General features: G+C 43.1%; 1 protein-coding gene across 3 annotated transcripts in view; it reads left to right on the forward strand.

Moving 5' to 3' along the window:
* The window catches only part of ME3 (malic enzyme 3), a 117,925-nt gene that overhangs the window by 59,917 nt on the left and 34,856 nt on the right, over positions 1-23,152 (forward strand). For all 3 annotated transcript variants that reach the window (XM_085065633.1, XM_085065640.1, XM_085065636.1), the window contains exons 2-3: positions 4,341-4,474; positions 6,080-6,229. In XM_085065633.1, coding sequence (XP_084921759.1) covers positions 4,341-4,474; positions 6,080-6,229 — 284 coding nt within the window. The remainder of the gene's footprint in view (positions 1-4,340; positions 4,475-6,079; positions 6,230-23,152) is intronic.

The raw sequence follows: 23,152 nt of genomic DNA on the forward strand, positions 1-23,152 counted from the left end.
ATGTTAGAGCTGGTAATTTCTGTTCTGCTCCCAGCTGTTCCACAGAGGCACTGGATGATGGACCAGCTCTGTACTGAAAAGTGTTTTGGAGATTTAACTGGTTGTGAAAGCAGCAAGTTCCTCATCACACATGTTTGTGATTGCTAGAGTGTGAAGAGGCTTATACTGATATAGCTCATTTAGATAAATACAGAGCTGCAATAAATGCAGAACTGCAGTGAGTTAGAGATGCTGGGTGTCACTATTGCCATTCTTGCTCTTGGACTGTTAACAGCACAACTGTGGTTGTGTTTAAATAGTTTGAGCTGCTCATGGTCTCGTGGGATGGTTGGAGATGTCATTCAGGCAGAGCCCAGCCCACCAGAAAACAAGAGTGGATTACTATAGTGGCCATTCAGGCTGTTACTTCAGTAAGGCATTGTGTTATTATTTTTAATAGAAATGAGGTGAAATACAGAAATTTTTTCTTGTATTGGATGTTGATCATTTGGTGAAACATTAAAACTTTTCACTATTTTATTGTGTGGAAAATCACTAAAAGGATTTTATTTCCTATTGAAAAGTTACCACAAGAAGATTTCCAGTGGTTGGATGCAGAAATGCATAGGATACTGTGTTTCTGCCTTTTCTGTCCCTTTCAGAAGAAAAACCACTGCTGGTTTACTGTGTTCACTGAGCTTAATTTCTGTTCTAGGGTATGAGCACGGATCAGGTCTGACACCCTGATCAGCCAGCCTGTGATGTGACTCTTTCTAGACAAGCAAATTGCGTATTTACTGCCAAATATTTGTCTCCTATTATCTGTCCTCCATATTCAAAGGTCACAGGAAGTAAATGGTTTGAAATTGTATTCTGTTTTGCCCATTCCTTGTAGATAAACTTTGACATTCCCAGTAGCTGTATTTTCCCTGCTGTGATACCATATTGGAAATGTAAATCCATATACTGACACAGAGCTGATGTCCAGTGCTGATCTTAGTCTAGTATTTCAGATGTCTCCAGCCTGGAGAATGCAGGTGATTGAAAGTTTTCTGATGAGAACATGTTGCTTCTTTTAAATAAAAAATGATGACTTATAAAAACTCAAACTTTATCTGCTGGGAATGTTTTGTTATGAAACTTATTTGGGGGAAGGTTTCTCATGTCCAGGAAGGAAATTTGGGTCAGAATCATCACGCATTTCAGCAGCAACAGCCATGTCCTGGGTACAGCATTCAGCAATGACTATGAAGACCTCAATGCTGTTTCTGGCAGCAGAATCCTCACCTCCTGCCTCCCAGGCAACTGGTGATTCCTCATCTGCTGGCTGGAAGAGGAACAGTATCTCTCTGCTGTGCTCTTACAGCAAAGATTTTTGAAAATACTTGGCTCTATCCAGATACACAGCAGAAAAAAACCCCTATAAAAATGCTTGTGAGATAAAAATTGTTTTCAGCTATCCTGGAGGCTGAATAACTTTTCTAAAATATATGAAGACCTTTTTTTTTTCCTTTTAATTTTTGCTAATGCACATTTTACTAATGAAACAAGTGTCACACTATACAAAGCATGGATCTGGGAAACAGGAAAATTAGTTTCAGCCCTTCCCTCTATTCCGGCACAGGTTCCTTGGCACTGCTGATAGTCTGACAAACATTTTTGCCACTTAAAAGTGAATGGCTCTTCCAGCAGTTCATTCCCAGTGTATGTCCCCAGTGGCTGTGCCCAGGTTTGCCAATGCCTGTAGAGCCATCTATGGGGCATCATCAGCCAGGGGAGCTCCTCTGAGATCGAGTGACCGGGTTATTTTTAAGCCAGGTACTTCCTCTTGCTGATTAACCATATGACTGCATACATGCTTGTACTGGCACAACCACTGGGATGGCACAGGGATGGGAACAAGCAACAGGAGGGGAGGGAAGGCTGCCAAAGCCAGGTTCATCAAGATACAGCCTCAGTTTTTGTCTTGCAATGATAATAACAGTTATTTGTCATAGCGATATGTTAAATCAATGAAAATAACAGTTTAACAGCTATGCAGCCTTAAAGCTTCTCATTAATATTTTGCCAACATGTGTCTGTGTGCTTGAGTAGATGTAGTTCAATAATTACAGACTTTGACTATTTTACTGCCAGCTGCTCATCAAGATACAACCAGTTGGTTAGTTATGGGTGAAGTTTTCATTAGGATTTAAGCTCCTTAAACACCCCTGAAAATGTTTTCTTCCATCCCTCTGTCTAATCTGCTATCAGCATAGCAGAAATACCATTAATTAAGGACTGTTATAATCTTCTTCACAGACTGCAGAATGCATTTGCCATTGCTGTTCATCGGGTTGAATCCAGCACAGGGCACTGCTGGTGGTCTGGAGCATCAACCCCTGCATGCACGGGCACAAGACATGCTCAGGCTTCTGCCTAGGAAGTGTGAACTTGTCCTGGAAGAGCAGGGTCATCCTACAAAATCTAGCCCTTGAGCTCCAGCTGTGGGGCAGTGTCGGTTACTTAAAAATACTTGTGGCACTCTGTGTGCTACTTGTATTTAAAACAAAGGGTTAGCCCTGAGAAAGCATTCTACATGGCCTGTTTGTCTTCTGCATGGCTAATACACCATTAATAAACTGTGTCTGGTGGTAAACTGGAAGGCAGCTGAAGTAGATGAGGTGGGTATACTGTGCAGTATCCAGATAGAAATCTTTGCTATCTGGAGGTTAGCAAATGTGAAGCCCATCTACAAGAAGGGCTGTGAGGATGATCCAGAGAGCTACAGACCTGTCAGCATGAGCTTGGTGCTGGGCAAGGACATGGACTAGGTCATCTTGAGAGCAATCATGCGACATGTGCAGGACAACCAGGGGATCAGGTCCAGGCAGCACATGTTTGTGAAAAGCAGCCCCTGCTTGACCAACTTGATCTCCTTCTATGACAGAATGACCCAGTTAGTGGATGAATGAAAAGCTGTGGATGTTGTCTACCTGGACTTCAGGAAAGCCTTTGACACTGTTTCGCACTGCGTTCTCGTGGAGAAACTGGCTGCTCATGGCTTGGGCAGCTGCACTGTTCACTGGGTAAAAAGCTGTCTGGATGGCTGAGCCCAGTGGTGGTGAATGGAGTTACATCCAGTTGCTGGCTGGTCACCTGTGGTGTCCCCCAGGGCTCAGTGGTGGGGCCAGTCTTGTTTAACATCTTTATTGATGATTGAGATAAGGGAGTGAAGAGACCTTTCATTAAGTTTGCAGGTGACATGAAGTTGGGTGGAAGTGTTGATCTGCTGGAGGGTAGGAAGGGTCTGCAGAGGGATCTGTATTGGCTGGACTGATGGGCCAAGGCAAATTGTATGAGGTTCAACAAAGTGAAGTGCTGGGTCCTGCAAGGCCAATGGCATCCTGGCCTGGATCAGCAACAGTGTGGCCAGCAGGACCAGGGCAGTCATTATCCCCCTGTATTCAGCACTGGTGAGGCCACATCTCAAACCCTGTGTTCTGTTTCTGCAAGAAGGATATTGAGGTGCTGGAGCATGTCCAGAGAAGGGCAACAGAGCTGCGGAAGGGTCTGGAGCAGAAGTCTGATGAGGAGCTGCTCAGGAAGCTGGGGGTGTTTATCCTGGAGAAAAGGAGGCTCAGGGGGGACCTTGTTGCTCTCTACAACCACCTGAAAGGAGCTTGTAGCCAGGTGGGGGTCAGTCTCTCCTCCCAGGTAAAAAGTGATAGATAGAATGAGAGGGAGCAGTCTCAAGTTGCACCAAGAAAGGTTTGTATTGGATATTAGGAAAAATTTCTTCATGTAAAGTGTTATCATGCATTGGAACAGGCTGCCCAGGGAAGTGGTAGAGTCACTATACCTGGAGGTATTTAAAAGCCACGTAGATGTGGTGTTTATGGACATAATTTAGTGCTGGACTTGGCAGTGCTGGTTTAATGGTTGGACTTGATGATCTTCAAAGTCTTTTCCAATCTAAAAGATTCTATGATTTTAAACATGTTATGTGATTTGTAAAGGAGTATGATTGCTGGGCTTCCAGGAAAGCCATGGAAATTTGTAGGCATAAGCTAGTGAAGTAATATAAAAAGAGTATGAAGTGAAAGAAACACTAAAAATATGTGTCCTCTAAAGTCAAAAACATTATAGAAATAAACCAAACTCAGATGGCAAAAGAGTGTGAGTCATTAAAGCCCTACTGCTGTTGGGACTGCTAATGCAGAAGCTGCAGGATCTGGGTGGTCTGAGCCCCACACTCCCTGCAAGGCAGGACTGCCTCCAGGCCCACAGGGGCTGCATGCTGTTGCTTGCTTTCTTCTTGGATATCCTAGTTGATAGTGCATATCGTGCCATTTGAATGTGTCTTCCTTTTTTCTTCCCAGGGCATGGCTTTTACACTTGAAGAAAGGCTGCAGCTGGGAATTCATGGCCTCCTTCCTCCTTGCTTCCTGAGCCAAGACGTTCAAGTCCTTCGTGTGATGAAAAACTTTGAAAACAAATCAAGCGATCTCGACAAGTATGTCAAAAACATATTATTTCCTCTCCCTTCTTTACTTTTCAGTTCTTTAAAGCCTCAAGGAAAAACTGCAGATTCTGCTTCAATGTACACGTTTCTCTCTAAGTCACTTTTTTCCAGCTGTCCATACTCTCCAGCAGCAGAATCATAGAGTAGTTTGGGTTTAAATGGACCTTAAAGATCATCTAGTTCCAAACCCCTTGCCATGGGCAGGGACACCTTCCACTCAACCAGATTGCTCAAAGCCCCATCCAACCTGGTCTTGAACACTTTCAGGACTGGGGCATCCACAGCTTCTCAGGGCTACCTGTGCCAGTGCTTCACCATGCTCATACTCAAAAATTTCTTCCCAATATCTAATTTAAACCTCTTTCTGTTTGAAGCCGCTCTCCCTTGTCTTATCAATACATGCCCTGGTAAAAAGTCCTTCTCCAGCTTTTATTTAGGCCCCCTTTAGGTACTGGAAGTTGCTAGAAGATGTCCCCAGAACCTTCCCTTGTCCAGGCTGACAACCCCAGCTCTCTCAGCCTGTCTTCATAGGAGAGGTTCTCCAGCCCTCTGAGCATCTTCATGACCCTCCTCTAGACCTGCTCCAACAGATCCACTGATGTTACTTTTTTCTGCCACTACATTACTGGAAAGTTCTGGTATACTTTGGGTACAGGAAAAAACGCAGAGCATTGAAGGTTGAGTGAACACATGCACTGCATGTGCCTTGTCTGTGTGCTCATCAATGCCCTCACTAAAATACTGGATGGAAGAGCAGAAAAAACTGCCAGTGTGTGGCTAGCACAGGTCTTTCCCATGAGAACTTTCTCCTGTGTTTTATAAACAAAGATAAAGTTTGGATGTTATTAAAACAATGTCTCGAGATTTGGACAGTTCAGGCCTGGCCAATCAGGCCTAGGGGGAGGTTTCTGACTGACCAATCTGGGTGACCTCTGAAAAGTCTATATAAGTTGGGATCAAAATAATAAAGCTCTCTTTTCTATGCCATGCTGAGAATCCGGGTCTTCTTCTCTGCTAGCGGCTCAACAGCGACACCAGTGTGTAGGAAAAAATAAAAAGAAAACAGAAGCAATAGTGTATATTGACTAATCTTTGTGTTCCTGAGCTTTCATTGCATCCAGTTTTGCTCCTCAGGGTTATTGATGGAAGATGGTCTTTGATTTCCACTGTGATGGACAGTAGGGTTTGCATCTCCATGTTTCTCAGCTGCCATTGTTCTGGGGACTGAGGCAACAAGACTCTTACCCTGTAGACCAATTGCATTGCCTTTTCTGTGTCAGAAATACCCATGTTGATCTTGAAAATTATACATTGATAGCCAAATATGATGCCTTTTGAAGCAAATTCCAAAATTCAAAGTTTGTGCATGGGTGTCATGGCCAACCCTATTGAGTCTTTGTGAGCTGTCACTGAGGATGGTGGAGCTGGCCAGGCCCTCTGGGAAATTTTGCTCCAAGTATCTGTTCATGATGTAGCACAAAAGAGTGTCAGGGCTTGGGAGAACTGAGTGCATGCTGAGTGAGCCAACAACGGCTTTTTGTGAGACTGTGGACAACTGTAAATACTGATACATAATTATTTTATTTTGTTTTAAAGGTATATTGTTCTTATGACTTTGCAAGACAGGAATGAGAAGCTTTTTTACCGAGTGCTGACCTCTGATATCGAGAAATTCATGCCCATAGTTTATACTCCAACAGTTGGCCTGGCTTGTCAGCAGTATGGTTTGGCTTTCAGGAGACCACGGTGAGTGAAGAGATTGTGTTTGCCCCTTTTTTCAATTTCATGTGAATGTTTCTTTTGTATCAACACCATCTTTATGTGGGTGGCCCAAAACATCTAAAACTCAATCCCTCATCAAAACATGGACCAGCAAGCAGCTTCATGTGTGTACATTTGATGATGAGTTGGGGAGTCGAGACTAGTTCTGACTTCTTCCTATAAACAGGGAACAGAGTGGTTTTGTTCTCAAACAGTACTGTACAGTCCCCAAACAGCTCTCTGAACTTACAGCTGCACCCCTTCCCATCTGCTGTCTCAGGAGCACTGAGTGCCCTGTACAATGTTGTTTGAGTAATTGTTGGGGTTTGGATACACTGTGCTGATTTTGAACTTTTGTATGCACTTCCACAAACTACCCCAATAGAATCATTTTCATAGATGATGCTCTGCATCAGTGACTCCCTCTCTACTCAGAACAGTCACTGTGTAAATTCATGCAACATTAAACACTCTGTACCAGAATAGGAAAGCCCTATTCTGCATAATTCTTTTTAATGATTAATGCTTAGATAAATCCCTTGTTAGCTTTCTGAAGTACATTTTAGTCCTAGCCTGAAAATTCAATTGTAAGGTTCAGTTTTCTTTGCAAGCTTTTAGGGCTTTTTTTTTTGTCCTTCAAATGGACCAGTAGTCAGATGAACATTTTAGCTTCTGCTATATAAATATGCAAAGTAAAGGAGTGTAATAATACCATTTTCAAAGCATTTCACAAGCATGGGTTTGACTGTAGTTTCAGCTGAGAGTGGTGTTACGGGTGGGGCAACTGAGGCAAGTTGTACAAACTGAGTCTAGGTCACCGGGGGTCCCTGAGGCACACCTCGAAGATGTAAGGGCTGTGTAGACAGATAATTAATAACATATTAGGTAGAAGATTATCTTGGCAAACATGCTTGCTTCCTGCTTGTCATGAAAATTCCTAATAAAGCCACTGTATTTCTTCACATGAGCTGCTCCCCAGGATTGCTTTTTGGCATGTTTCTATCCCAGGTAATTGTGTTCTGTGCCCTGATGTGCATCTTGTGGATCTGCTGGGCTGTGGTGAAGTCATTCATCTAGTCAAGCCTTGATCACATCCCCTCCTCCTCCTCCTCCTCAGTGTGTATGAGGAAAGCATAGAAGGATCTGCACTTTGTACAGGGAGAGGACACTTACTTCTTCTGGGCATGAATGAAAGGTAGCAGAGATAAGAGAGCCCAGACTGTGTCTCCAGGTGTTGAGCTGTGAGCACTGTTAGGCATGCTGCTGGTTCTCAGCTAATCAATATTAATGCAGCAAGTGCTGGCTCTCAGCTAATCAATATTCATGCAGCAATTCCTGCTGTACAGCCACTGTGTCTTTGCCTCCTGGCTGCCTTTACCTTGCAATAAGTTAAAACAATATTTGGGAGCTTTGCTTCTTTTATTTTCCATCCATTGTTATCTTCAGGAAAGCAGGAATATCTTTCCACATAATGAACTCTTTCTGCATTTGTTGCTGTTGGAGAATTCCCCTTCCTGTAACTCATGTCTTTCTCATGTTTTAAATCCCCATTATTTTACCCATGTGATAGGAATGTCTGTTCTCACAGTCTGACAGTTTTGCTGCTGAATTTGGGCTGGGTCTGATCTGGATTCCAGCCTATGGCTCCTTCAGGAAAGAGCAAATGACCATGTCCTTGGTACACTGGATTTCCTTTGGTGGAGAGTTTGTTTCCCTGAAGATGCAGAATGAATTTCAGCCTAGCTTCAGATTTGGTTGTAATCAAGTTTGTTATAGCAGAAGAATGTTTTCATTGGGAAAGAAGAGAGCTGTTATATCATGTAAAAGGATGAGATTAAAATGGGAAGCGTTCATATGTGCTTTTTTTCTCAATCTGACCCTTACTGTCTTGGAGTATGTAATTTTTCCTGGAGTATATTATGTACATTAGGAGCTGGCCTGCAAAGATACATACTTCAAGTCAGGATGTCAATACTTCTGCTAAAATCATTGGGACCAGCAGATTTGGGGATCTCAGTAATTAAGATCTAAAACTGAATTTTTAGCTCTTCGCATCCTGTTATCCTAAGCTGAACTGGCAGTCCAAAAAGCTGATTCTTCTAACCTATTTTTTTTTTTGCATTGGAAGGTTTTTAAAACAAAATAGCACTCATATATTTCTCTGGTGCTTTAGGAAAAACAAGCACCTGTAACTGGAGAGGATGTCCAAGCCCTTCAGTTTTGCTCTGCCATCACAGGAAGCCTCAACATTTAATCCTGTTCACTAACTAATCATATTTTATTTTAAATCTGCAATGTAGTTACCCTACATAGCCCATTCCAGTACCTTACTCTCATATGAAGTTTTTCACCTAGTCTATAACCAGTTTTTTGCCAACATCACCCTCTCTACAGTAGCCTTTTCATGGTAGAAGACTTGGGATTGTGTTCAGTCTGGTGGTTTTCTTGTCTGTAGTTTGTGCTACTCTGCCCTGGTGTTCCTTCTCTGGAGTGTCCTGCCTGGAGTGTCCTATCTGGAGTGTCTGGCTTCAAGAAGACCACAGAAGAGTGACCACTGCTTTGCCACAGAGAACTAGCAGCGTTCAAGAGGTCAGAGCAGTCAGTTAATTCTGCTAATACATCCGAGCTGGCCCTCACCTTTATTGGCATTACCTGAGGGGTCTGGTCACTGTAATTCATTTTGTCTTTCTGCCTGTGAATCTTTTCTTTGAGACAACTACCACACCAGATATGGTACATGCCACTCTAGAGCTGTGCTTAGCATTTCTCTTTGCTCTGTGTCCTGCTGTGAGCTGTGTCCTCTTGGCTAAGGGTCATTCACTCCAGAGAATCAGTGTTTCTAAACTTCTCCTCCAGAGTGCTGCACCTCCCAGGCTGCTCTTTGGGCAACAGAGAGCTGATCTGAATGTTTGCTGTAGTAATTACCTTTTCATCCAAACTGTCACATTTAATGTTGTTAACCAGGCAGGAGACATGACATATCTCAGTTTTAAAACCCCACACAGTGCTCCAGCATGGATAGATGTGCCCATATAGCATAGCTTATGGTGCAGAGGGAAGGCTAAACAATATGATGCAGTCTATCTGTGGCCACAGCAGCAGCAACCTTTGAGCACAATTAGTTTCTTCCCCATCTTGAGGTCTTCCTCATCCCCATTAGTGCTTGGCTTTATATTTGAAGGTTGAGCCTGGAAAGATTAAAGTGCAGGTAACTTGTTTACAAAGCAGCTTTCATACAACAGCATCTGAAAACAGTCCTATGATGTCCAGCAGGGCTTCTCTCAGAATCATTTACCAGAATACATTTATCGGTGTTTTCATGCTGCAGATTTTGTTTGTCAGATGCTGTTGCAATTGCAGGACTCAGTGACTCTTTTCCTTTTCTTAGTCTTTATATATGAACCCTTAAAGGGTAAACCTCTAACTCGCACTTTTATGGGGCCAGTGGCCAGAGTTCCTCTTCCAGGTCAGGGCTCCAGCATACTCCCTGCTAGCAGGTTTGTCTGCTTCAAATGGAATCAGACACCTTGTGTTCTTTTCTTTCAAAAAGGGAAGAAGCAACCTAAAAGCCAGCAACCTAAAAGCACAGGCTCTCTATATTTAACAGTATAAAAGAGCTACTAGGAACAAAAACGCTTGCAAGCATTCAGCTCTTCTCATGCTTATCTATGATGCCCACAGTCTCTCCACTTCTTCTGGTGGGCCAGGCATAGCTCCTGATGCCCCAGCAGGTTCTCTGCCTTCCCCAAACTCCTACTGCCTTTCTTGTCACTAGTTGCTTTAAATTCTTCAGGCAGGATATTTTTTTTCCACTGACCTCAGACTTCTTCCTATGTGATTAAGCCTCAGAGGTTTCGAATGACTGAAATAGAGGTGGAACCATAAAATTAATAAAAATTACATCCAGGCACTGTTGCCTGAGAGCTCTCAAGCTTTTGCTGGAAGGTGTCTGTGTTGAATACATTTTTCCTATCTTATTATCCAGCCAGCTCCCTGGTGAGTTAATATTTGTTTATTTAAAGCCATGTAATGAGCATTACAACCTTCAGGCTAAAGTACAGTTTCATTTTGTATTTTGAATTTTTTAAATAAAAAATACAAATAATTATGTCATTTGTAAGTACAGGTTGAAGTACTAAGCAACAGCACCTCATTCACAGTAATGATTAAAGAGCCTGTCAAAATCTCTCTTCAGTGATCAAACCACATTAAATAAGCACAAAAGAAGAGTAACATGTCCAAAGAGAAATCTTCCTAAGCACAGGTCCTGTCTGCAGCTGTGGCCAGTAACAGGAGGAGTACAGGACTAGGACAGGCAAACAAGCTCACTTCTTGGGGACTTCTCAGGTTGTGCTCCTTCTTGTTTTGTGTCTTGTTGTAGTTTTGTTGTGAAAATCTGTTGCTCTCTTTGACTCACAAGGTCTGTAATGGTTGTGAGAGGACCCAGATGTATGCACATTGTCAAAGCCAAAGGATGTGACTGGAAATAGAGTCCCAAGGTGACAAGACTTGTTTCATATAAAGAATATATCTTTTGCAGGAACATATCTATGATGATCAAGGGTGGCCCAGACTTAAAGGAGATTTCATGCAGAGTTGTACAGCTTTAGATCCTCTGTCTGCATGTGCACAGCTTTGCAGTCTGTCTGCTGCAATCCACCCCTGGCATCCCTTCACCCTTCCCTCCCACCGGCCCTGTGCCTGCACAGCTGTCCATGCTGCCATGTAATGATGGTTCAAGGATAAATCTGGGCAGATCAAAGTCCATTTTGGGACAGGCTGGCAGTAATCCAAATGGCCAGTTCACTGCCACCTGGACAGGAGTTGTGCTGATATGCTGAAGCAGGAGCAAGCTGCTCAAGGCATGGGGAGGGCAGGTTTGCTTATGTTCAGCAGCAGTGAGAGCACAGCTAGCTTCAAGCAAAGGACAGGCTATCCTAGCTACCAAGGAACATGGACCTCGGAAGTGTTTGCTTTTCAAAGCCCAGGGATCCCTTATCCTCATCAGAAATTTGGTAGAAGGAAAGAATGATATGCAACAGAGCAGGGCTTTCAACTTTGAGACACTAAATAGGGAAGGAAGGAGGAATCTTTGTTCTTTGATCCCGCTCTATCTGTTGATAGAGTCACCATTTCATCAAGAAATGCTTCTATCACCCCTGTAAGCTTTCAGATTGTGGCTGAGAGTTTTTGCTTTAGAGTAAGGATACAGATCTCCTACCAAAAAAGTGAATAGTAATATTTTAATATTTTTTCCCTTTTTCTGCTCTTTTCAATGCAAAATGTACTTAATGAATATCTTGGGGGTCCTTATACAGCACAGGACTGAACATGTGCAATGCTATTTAAAAGGTATGTTTTGAGGATCTCTTTTAATTGTGACAGTATCTTTGAAAGATACTGTATTTTTTTCATAAAGAGAAAGCAAGGAGGAAACTTAGGGCATGGAGTCAGGGTTTTATTTTTTCTGTGATGATGAAGGATAGTTTATTACAGTGGCATAAGACCACAGTCTCTCAAGTCACTGGTTAATTCATAATCATACTGTTATTTGAAAGTATAAAGTTGTCAGCTGCTCCACCAAAGCTTTTGATATCCCTTGAGAGCAGGACTGGAAAAGGTTGGTGTATCACCACTGGAGAAACGTTATGAGGACAGAAAAAACTTGCCTAAGTTCACTTTTTTTCCCCTACAAACATAAATATGCTTGAGGACTGCTTGCAGAACAATGCAAAACATGTTGGGATTAAGCTGAACCTGGAGAAAGCTAACAGGATGCAGATGGTGTGAAAATTAAGTCTGACAGAATAATGGTCTGTGTCTCTGATGAAAAATGAGTAAATGAAACATCAGTCAATCAACAGAATTGTCTTGTCAGCAAGTCTGTCTCTGCTGAATGGCTTTTTTTTGTGGTGTTGTGCCATCTGAGCAGAAGGAGGGAAAGTTACCTGCCATTTCTAGACACTTTAAGACCAAATTGAACAGAATTAGAACAAAAGTGTAAATCCCATAGACTTGTCCCTAACCACAGAATTCTCTGCACTCTCTCTTTTATAAAACATTGGAGACTGGAAGTGAGTGAGAAGACTAGGGTTTGTATGATTGTCCTGAAAATTTGTTTTGAAACCCCTTTAGACAATCTCAACTTCTTGTAAAAACGTTGGTTTGTCATAACTTCTGTAGATGCTACCAGTCTGATTCAGCCTTCTTCCGGAGGCAGCTGAAGTCAGTGTATGAGAAGAGGAATGTGTTTATCAACGTGCTTAGGTTACATCACCACAAGTGACCAAAGACTGGTCCTGTAGCAGACTGAAGGGGAGGGAATGTCTGTGGAAAGCCTCACAGAGACTGTGTGTGGTCAGGAAGCCCTGAAGAGGTTGGCAGGAGGCATAGGTGGGAGACAGTCCTTGCTATGGGACAGCATTATTGAATGAGGAGGAGAAGACCATGGCTGGAGTAGGTGAGGAGAAAGTGTTTATGCAGAGGGAGCCCAAGGCTGCTGAAAATGGCTCAGCCTGTTTGGAACTTCCAAGAGCTGGCAGAGTAGTTCAGGGGTTCCCACTGCTCCTTCTCTCCCCACTTGCTTCAGGTGACTCTTTTCAGCATGCTCTACCCCTGTCCTTGTCCCTTCTCTGTTTCCCCTTCAGTGAAGAGTTTTTCAGAATGGGGAGACAAGCACAGGCTGGCTTGTGGGCATACAGAGGGAAGAGCTCATGTGTCGGTCCTAATCTGAGGTTCCATGGAGGCTGGGGAATGGGATGGACACTGTTGGTGTTATGAGGCTGTACCACACTTACTACCTTGCAGTGAGTGAAAAAGGAAGGGAAAAAGGACTTAGCTCCAGTTTTTTCATTAGAAAAACAGTCAATGCTCCTTATTCCATATCTCCAGTCTTCTCTCTCTCTCTCTTTTCCTCACATTTCCTAAGAAAACTATGTGTGCAGTGGCTCTAACAGCCATGAGGAACTTCTGTGGGCATGAGGTAAAATGTCAGGCCCACAGAACTTAACAGCAAATCTCATGTTAATTTATGAAGGTCAGGCTTTCCGCTGCTGTCAAAGGTGATTTAGATTTAAGTCTGTTGAAATTCCCTGATTTAGCAGGAGAAGCTTGAAGGAAGAGGTGGAGTTGTCCAAAAGAAAGAGGTTGACCTGGTGAAGGAAATACAAGAGAATGTGTTCGCCTTTGATCTGCCATAAATCTGTGCTGCTGCCACAAGAAACAACCCCACCTCAAACAAAAAATGCCAAAGACAGGGAGGAGGGAGATGAATTATTTAGAATAATGAATACCAGGATGTAAATTTGAGGGGAAATGGTGCTGACTGTCATGAAAACCTTGGACAGCAGTATCCATTGGGCTGTGGAGCAGCCATGAATTGTGCCCAGAAAGCCAGCCATGTCCTGGGTTGCATTCAAAGCAGTGTGGCCAGCAGGGCAAGAGAGGTATTCTCCCTCTGTCTGCTATGGTGAGACCCCACCAGCAGTGCTGTGTCCAGCTCTGGAGTACCCAATACAAGAAGGACATGGACCTCTTGAAGAGAGTTCAGAAATGGCCACAAAGATGCTCAGAGGGCTGGAGCACCTGTCCTGTGAAGAGAGGCTGAGACAGCTGGGGATTTTCAGCCTGGAGAACAGAAGGCTCCAGAGACACCTTCCAGCACCTTCCAGTACCTAAAGCTGGAGAGGGGCTTGCACAAGGGCACATAGTGATAGGATAAGGAGCAGTGGATTTAAACTGAAAGGGGGGAGGTTTAGATTAGATATAAGAAGTTTTTGACTGTGAGGGTGATGAGGCACTGGCACAGGTTGCCCAGAGAAGCTGTGGATACCCCATCCCTGGAAGTGTTCAAGGCTAGATTGGATGGGGTCCTGAGCAACCTGGTTTAGGGGAAGGTGTCCCCGGCCCATGGCAGGGACATGACAGATTATCTTCAAGGTCCCCTTCAGACCAAACAGTTCTGTGAGCCTATGATTCTGTGACCTGATTATGGAAGAATTTATGTAAAAGCTGCTGCTATTTTCTGTATTTGCTGCAATTTATGGCAAAAGTTAGTGGGGTTTTTTATTAGGTGGATTCACTAAAAGTATACCAAGTTATATTTAATTTATCTGGAAGCTGATTTCTCTGATATTGTCAAAATAATCTTTCTTTTCTTTTTCAAACTTTGTCCTAATTCTGTGTTCATTTTTGGGGCTCCACACAGTGCATTTTAAAAGGGAAGGTGTGGGTCCTGGTAGAATTTGCACAGTGCAGGAAGGAAATATAATCAGGGTAGGACTTACTTTAACTTCCCAGGGGTTTTTGATCCCACCTTAACCTTTGCACTATCAATTAAAACAGAATGCATTGTGTGCTTAGCAGTGAAAGCAGATAAGGGCTCCTTGGTCAAAATCAAGCGTGCAACAGCACTGATCAACCATCTCAGCATGTTTATCTTTGTAATCCTGTAATCTTCCAATCATTGACAGACTTCCAGGATCCAGCACACAGTCAGGTGTAGGGCTGAACCTCCAAAACACAGAGGAAAATCAGGGCTGAGTCAGATTTTCCTACACTTAAAATTGTTTTTGAACCAAGGATGTCAAGGGCCTTAAGCGTGATGAGCTTAAACATAGCAAAGGTTACTGAATTTCGGGAATGCCCCCACTTGCTGGTTGGTGGAATCTCTGGATGGTGGTAACTTATGTCTCACCTCAATGCCTGGTGTTTACCCATCTGCATCTGTAAATTTACTTGTGGGTGACAGAAGGCAGTCTGGTTTTTCCCCCTCCCTCGTGCACATTAGCAACAAGGGAGCTCGGGGTGCTAGGATAAAGCCAGAGTCAAGCCCCATATTTCTGACCTGCTTGGCTCTTACCCAGTCCTTGGCTCCAGCAGCTCAGTCTTTATACAGACAGACCTTCTCAGAGGTCCTTCTAAACTACATTGGAACTCCACTGCTGAAAAGGACACTGGGGAATTTTGGGTTGTCAAGTTGTAAAATACAAGGACAATTTAATCCCTGAATTATGCTATGACTTGGCAGTTTTCTGGTTCAACCAGAGAATCCAGTCCTGAGAATACAACAGGGAAAAGCAGCTCATGACAAGCCAAGAGCAACAAGGGTCTGCTTGCGTCCTCCCTTAATCCTAGAATGTGGATAGCAGAGATCCACTGGGGACCTGATTCCAACCCTCTGCATTTTCACGGTGCTGCATAATGACCAATAATAATAGGTACTGAACTGGTCTTTCTCCATCACCTTCCCCCTGGAGAGGAAGAAAAGATATTTATTCTTTAAGCTTATTCCTGACTAGCAGAACCAATAAATCCAGGATTCCTCCTGGTTTCTGTCCACCGTCCCCTAATATTTCATATTTGTGAAACCTTATGTTCCTTTCCGCATCCCCTTCATCCATTTTCCAAATCCACCTGTGCTTCACCATAGCCACCCATACCAGCTTGTGCTACTCCCCTTCCCTCACCTCTTCCTCAGGGAGCAGTGAGCACAGCTTTCAGTGCTCTGCTTGCTGTCCCCTCTGGTTTCCTATCTGTGCCTTTTTGATCCTGCCCCCTAACCATTCTGTTTTTTCATTTGGTTTCCTCTACCGTCACCTTTTTTCCTCCTTTTCCCTGCCTTCTGCTTAGTCCTGCAGCCCAGGAAAGCTCTAAGGCTTTGCTAGGGCTGGGCTAGTGAGGGCTTAGTAGGTTCTAGGTGGGAAGCAGTGCATGTTGTGTGCAGCTGCAAACGGTGGCTTTGGGCAGCTGTCAGAATAATTGTCAGAGTAAGGTCTATGTTCCCTTCCCCAGAGTGATGAGGACATGAACCCCTTTATCTTTTTTTTTTTTAATCTCAACAGTTATTTTCATAAAAGGGTGTGGGAACAAATGTCTTTGAGACCTTTGCCTTTCAAATAAATTTGCTTAAATGAGCTAGCAGGTAAGAGAGGACACAGTGTAATTGCCCTTTTCCTGGAAAAAAAATTGTGCTAAAAATAGTGGTGGGTGTTAATAGTTTGGCAGCCTAGGAGATGGATCCAACAGCTTTCCTTTAGGCTCTAATCCGAACCTTCCTTCCTGTGGCAGGGGTTGGACTATGCCAAAGCACAGGGAGGGCTACAGCTTGCACTCATATGTACTCATTCAAATCTCACTGTTCCTGATCTTTGGCAGTTTCCTACAGCTTAGCAGCCTTCCATCCCTTGGGATCATGGAGATTTCCCAACGTGGGTTTAGGGGCATTGTGTGGACAGTGAATCTTTCATTATTGTACATTGGAACCTGCATCTTATAGCTTTCACACTGAATTTTGGTTTTCCTACCTAAAATATAGTGACAGTATTAAGGACATTTATAGTAGTAATGAAACTATTTATGTTGCAGATCATTTGAAAGTAAATCTCTTATTGTACTTAAATTATAGATATATTGCCTTATAAATATTTATGTAGATTTCATTAATAGTTGATTGTGCTTGGTTTCTATTATTTTTTCATTATTACCTCAGGGTACTGTTCAGCATCCTACAATTTACTAAGAAAATTATCTAAAACAATGAAAATTTCTTGTCTTTTATTATAAACAAATCTGAAAAAAAATAGCTGATGAATCATCACAGAGATTTTGTCCAATCTGATGATTAATTGTACTGTATTTAGACAAATCAGTGCATGCTGGCACATACTTTCTCTCCAAAGTCTGTAGCCCCCAGACATTTGTAATCTCAAGCTCCCTAAAACAGCCAAGCAATTTCAAAGTTTATTTTGTTATTCTGAAGCCTTTTGTCCTGTTCTGGCAGAGACGAGAACCAAAAAAAGTCAACAGTGGGGGTGCAGCTGGTGGAAGTGTCCCTAAAGGCTCATATTGCTCAACCTGTCAATTTTGTATATGAGTTTTGAAAGTGAAAATAAATAAAACCAAATGTAGGCCTTTACTGTAACACATTTTATTTCATCTCTAGCACAGACTAGGCCTTAAATCCAGAGTGAGTCCTCCAGCCTGTTCCTCTGGCACAGCAGTGAGAGTTTTCTGTGGTTAGTAGGCGACAAAAGCCAAGTCCATCAGCTGATCCCTCCCTCGCGTGTATCCCTTTTGCAGCCTTGGGCAGCCAAAATACCTACCAGTCATCTGGGCTTGGGGCATAATTCAGCCAGACTGCCAAGAGCACAGAGCAGCGTGCAGCAGCCGTCAGCATCCTTCCACCGTGACAAGCCAGCTTGGTTTTTCGTTTCCCGAGTGTGAAAATAATTCTGACATGTGGATTTCAGTGTTACTCTGAGACAGTCTTGCTCCAGGTTTTCTGAGAGCGTCATGCCTTTGTGTAAGGCAATGGCTGTGATCACTGCAGAAGTCAGCTTGTGCCATGCCTGTCAGAGCCGTTTTCTGTCCAACCTTATAACTCACTGTAGGTTTTTGGCTGCTGTCTCACAACTTTTTCATGGCTATTCAACGGCAGCCTGGTGCAGACTGGGATGCTGGCAGAGATCTAACTCATCTCTTTTGTTTGTTACTTTTTTAAGCAATGATTTCCCATGGACTTCCTATGTATTCTAAGGGAAGTCCAGGCCAAATTAAGTAAACACACTCAAGGACTTTTGTGTGTGTAGAATTCTATCACCTTCAGGTTGTAAGTGGAGACACTTAACCTTTATTAGTATTCCGGGAATGAGCCATTCCTACCCAGATAAAAATTACTTACCCATGATGCCTTCTTGTCTGATATTGTATTGGGAACATGTGCATTTTCTTAATGTTAACTTACACAGTTTTTATAATCTCCTCACTTGTGGAGCAAGTTCTCCTCATAGCACCCAGACTAGAAGTTAAGAAGTGCAAAGAAAATTAAACAAAGCCTGAGTTTTGTTACCTTTAGTCTTGCAATTCACTGAACACTGGTATGACACCACAAGTACAAGGAGACTTGTAAGGACTCCTTGGAAGGACCCTTGGCTGAATGAGAAGTAGCTGGAGAATTAGGGACCTTAGCTACCATTTAATCTGCTTCCCTCCATCAGTTCGTGTTCTCAGGAACAAGTAATTTTATAAGGCAAAGCCTGGTAGCCCATTAAAGAATGGGCTCTTTTCTGAGATCTAATAAACGGGGTTAATGGACTGATTCTCTGTGCAGAAAGCATGTGGAACTTGCAGTTGAGGGTTTTTGTGTTCTTCCTGCTATATACCAAACTCTGAGCTAGCCTGACCACTGCAGTGTCAGTAAATATTGGATAACATTGTGCAAATACATTCCTCCCTTACTGAGAAAGTATCTTATTCTTCAGAGAGAAATCCTTTTAGAGGAATGAGCAAGGAGAAGAAGGATGAAGCTGTAATAGTTGAGTAGGAGGGTTTGTGTTTTTCAGCTCCTGTCAGCTTAGGAGCTTTTGAGGTCCTTCTGACAGTGTCTCTTTTCCTTCACAGATCATAAGTATACAATCATTTCCTGTCGTAGCTAGCAGGGGAAATTCATGTGAAACAGGGAGTGGTGTCCTTTTTCTTCATGCTAGGGTACATATCAGTGATCCAGTGCCATCATTTATTCTGCTCTTTTGTGGCTTTTGACCAGTGTGATGTGAATGCTGGTGGGTATAGTTGCTGACTTTGGCTCATATATGAAAAATGTAAAAAGGCCATTAATTTTACAGATGCAAACAGGTAACTGAAGTCACAGGAGTGCTGCTCAAACCCACAGCACAGGACAAGAGTGGAAGCAGACACCAGGGGAGTTGCAAACATAGCCCCAGGAGCATTGGTAATTGCCAAGGAAAAGCCATTAGGAGAGGGAGAGAGACTTTTGGGTAGGAGGGAAGTGAGGAGAGATTTAGAGCTGTGAGGAAAGATTGCATAATGTTTTTCCCTCCCCTCTGTGCTTTGGGGAATGAACATTCTCTGTAAATAAACAATAGTGCTTTAGAGATAGCACTGCTGGCTCCACTGTTTTTTCTAATGGGAAATAGCTCACAAGTCAGCATTGCTAACCAGGACTGTCAGAAAGCCTTTTTAAAGAAGCAACCATTTATTGAATTAAAGGATTAATGGATATTTCTGTTTTCTAATAGCTGAGACAGGTTAAATCTAATTCCTTCCCAAATGTCTAAAAGATTCATAAAATCACAGAATGGTTTGGGTTAGAAGGGACCTTAAAGATGATTTAGTTCCACCCCCCCTGCCATGGGCAGGGACACCTTCTACTACATCAGATTGCTCAAAGCCCCATCCAACCTGGCCTTGAACACTTCTAGGGATGGCAAGTCCCCAGATCTCTGGGCAACCTGTGCTTCACCACCCTCACAGGAAAGAATTTCTTCCTAATATCTAATCTCAACCTGCCCTCTTTCAGTTTGAAACGGCCATTATTCCTTGTCCTATCACTACATGTCCTTGTAAAAAATATAAATGTTATTCCAAAAAGCCATCACCAGTATCTGGTACCACTTCCTCTGGGCATCAAGTGTGCCATGTTTTCCTTGTCTCTGAACTTTTTCTAAAATGTGTCTTGCAGTTAAGGGATTGTCTTCATTTTGGGACTTTCAAAATGCCATCAGGATGGCCAAGACCTAACCAGTACTGGGGACCAGAGGAGGATTCTTTCTGGGTCTCACAGGTTGCACTGTGTAGCTTAATAATTCCTGGAGTACTTCCATGAACTCAGTTAGGACAAAACCGGAAAAGAAAAATAATGTCCCTGATTTAGGGATGAGAAAGATCTTGTTTAGTGTGGGTGAACATACTAAAGCCCTTTGATGGATTCTGCAGTGACCTGCAATTTGCTGGGTCCTGCAGTCCAGTTCAGGCAGCTCGACTGGACTTGGTGACATCCAGACAGAAATACTGCTTCAGTGACAAATTAAGAAGCTGTAACTCTCCTGGACTCTTACAGATGTGCTCAATGGCACAGTAAAAACTAGTCTGATTTCCACTTTAACTAAAGGCAGCTGCAGTGAAACCTGTGACGTTAATGGACTGAATATGAAACTGCAGCTCTGAAATCCCTAATGAATGCAGGTTGAAGCACTCCCTGCTTTTAATTACCCCTGCAAAGCTAACAGCTCTCTGAAGGTTACTATTTAACCAGAAATAATGGTACAGCATCTAAATTCTGGATTGAAATTGCTGAGGCAGTTAATTTTTACTAAACTCTAATTCTTGTATTTTTGTCCCCATGCATGAGTGAACCCATGTAGAATGGCAGGTTCCCGGGCACAGGTGAGTTTTCTGGTCTGGAAAAACATTGTGTCTCTGCCCCACACAATGCCCGTGTTACGTGACTTGATCGAAATTACTTGCATTTTTAGCTTTACATTTTAATTAAATCCTTGTTATCAAGTCCCAAGGAGATTAAATGGAAACTGCCTCATTTCTTTTTGTTTCTCTGAAGCAATTTATCAACTGTAATCCCAAGGGAGTTGGAGCAGACACGATGATAAAGGCAGAATAAAGATGATAAAGGTTGCTGAGGTTTCATTTCTCCTTCAGAATGCTTGGGCTGCGTCTTTTGCACAGAAAAATCAAGTTAATTCATTTTGTTGCCACTTGGAAATTTCTTATGTACTACTGGTGCATCTAGACCAGCCTGTTCCTCTTAGTATTCAGAGCTCTACCTTGCTGTTCCCAAAGGCACAAATAAGCTTTTGCTCCTGTTGCCTCTCCTGTAATCATGGAATCATAGAATGGTTTGGGTTGGAAAGAATGAGAGATTATGTAGTCCACCCCCTTGCCATGGGCAGGGACACCTTCCACTGGACCACCTTGCTCAAGGCCATCCAACTTGGCCTTGAATACCTCCAGGGAAGGTGCATCCACAGCTTCTCTGGGCAACATGTTCAAGTGCCTCACCACCCTCACCGTAAAGAGTTTTTGTGTCCTTTGGAGAAACCTGCTGGGTACTTTGCCCTGTTCACTCAGCAAGAAAGCTTTTGCTGAGTTCAGTTTGTGGAGCTTGTCTGTTCCTTCTGCCTGTCTTGCAGAAGGGATTTTTGGACAGATAAACCCTCTGCCAATTTTGGGCATGTATTTTGGCTGTTATTGGCCAGCTCATCTCTGTGGGTAAGTTGTTGTCAGGAGGGAGAGCACCACTCTCCTGGGGGTCATACAAAATGAGGACATATCTGTGACCCCTGACTCAAAAGTCTGATGTGTCTGTTTCCCTTTGCATCTTAAAAACACCATGAATTCACTCAACTGCTTGTCAGAGTTGGTCATTGTGTACTCCATCTGCAAAGGGACTTGCAGCTCACTACTACCAGGATCCCCTTCTGAATGCTTGAACATCCCAGTGGGAGACCACAGAGCCTCAACCAGGTTCAGAAACTTGCTTCAGCTGGGTGCCTAAAGGCATTGGAAATTTAGGTGTTTTATTGAAACTGGGCCCTTGGCTCTCAGATTCAGCATTAGTGAAATATGAGGCTTGCTTAGATCCATGCCCACTTCCTGATGTGGTTGTTGTCACTGAGAGAGGTCACTTACCCCACATGGATCACCATTTCTGCTCCTCCTGATGGTTTCTCTTGCAAACCTGGTGTTTTCAATAGGGTGTTATTTGTTAGTCTAAAATAAACCATCTGATTTTGCCAGGAATAAAGGAGTAATTAGCATCAAATACATAATATAAAGGAAGGAAACACAATTTCTGGGAGGGCTGTCTCTCCATGCTTGGTTCTTAGCCACCAATTTTGCTATCTAAGCCAAGCCAACCCAATGACAGCTGTGGAAGTCCTACTCCCAAGGAGCACAGTGAGAGCAGGCATCAGATTTTGGAAGACCCAAGCTGAACTCTCTCTACTGTCAAATTCCAAGCTGGGATTGAAAACCAGCCTGGTGCCCTCCTGATACAAGAGCCAGAGTCAGGGGGCAGTGGGTAGCTGACCTCTCTCTCCACTTTTATAGGAAACAACTCTCGGTTCCATCAAGCCACAGGACCAGCAGTGGGTAGACAGTTGGGTTTCAGCTTCTGCTGAGAGCACAGGATGTCTTTTGAGGGTTAAATAGCTGGTGGACTCCCTTCAGTGCTGAAGAGATGTGAATGTATGAGGCACATGGCTAGACACTTAAGAGGTGTCTTTATTATGTATGGAAAATGTTACCTTAAAACAATAGCATTCTTCCTAAAAGCATGTCACAACCTGAAATATCTGCAGTGATATTACTGATTTGTGCTTTCAATTCCCAGTTAATAACTACTTTGTAAATATAGATGGCTGCAGCACAGTACTCCTTTTTTATGAAGATTGACATCTGTGAATACTGTCTTTGAGGCAAGCCATGTGTATGTGATTAGTTCATTGGTTATTGGCACAGTGTTAAAGAATTACACTGAATAAATGAACCGTTATTTTCCTTTTTTGCCTTTCTGATCTGTCTGTGTGATTGTGACTTGATCAGTGTTTAAGTCAGCACTTTTATTTTTCTTCTTTTCGAAGTAAAGGGCATTTTCATTAGGAATCCCACAGTTGACTGTGGGAAGATATCTGTCCCCTAGAAGAGTCATGTGAGATAAGCCCTTGCCAGAGTGAGTAGCCCAATTACGTTTGATTATCCATCACTCAGGCAGCCTTACAATGGAGGTTATTTTCAAGTTTCTTCTCCCTAATATTTCACATTAGAAGCCCAAACCATGACCGGATCTGGACTTTCTGGGGCTGAGCAATAGTTTGGAGATGTGAGCAACAAAAACGCATCTCTCCGTTTTTCCAACTGTTACTAATCACTGGCATGACTCCTGCTTTTGTGAGCAGATAACAAGGCAAGAAGAATGGGTGCCTCCTCCTGCCAAGGGGAGTCCTCGAGTTAGAGCCCTTGAATTGTGCTGATTAGACAGCACTCTGAGTAACGTAAGCCATTTTCCCTGAGACAGGTATAGAGGAGGTTGCTTCTTGTGGGGTTAGTGCAGCCTAAAAGGAACTTCAACAAAATCCCAAAGTATCAGAGCAG

Source organism: Lichenostomus cassidix, chromosome 1 (assembly GCF_008360975.1).
Source record: "Lichenostomus cassidix isolate B80296 chromosome 1, HeHo_3.0, whole genome shotgun sequence".
NCBI classification, from domain to species: Eukaryota; Metazoa; Chordata; class Aves; order Passeriformes; family Meliphagidae; genus Lichenostomus; species Lichenostomus cassidix.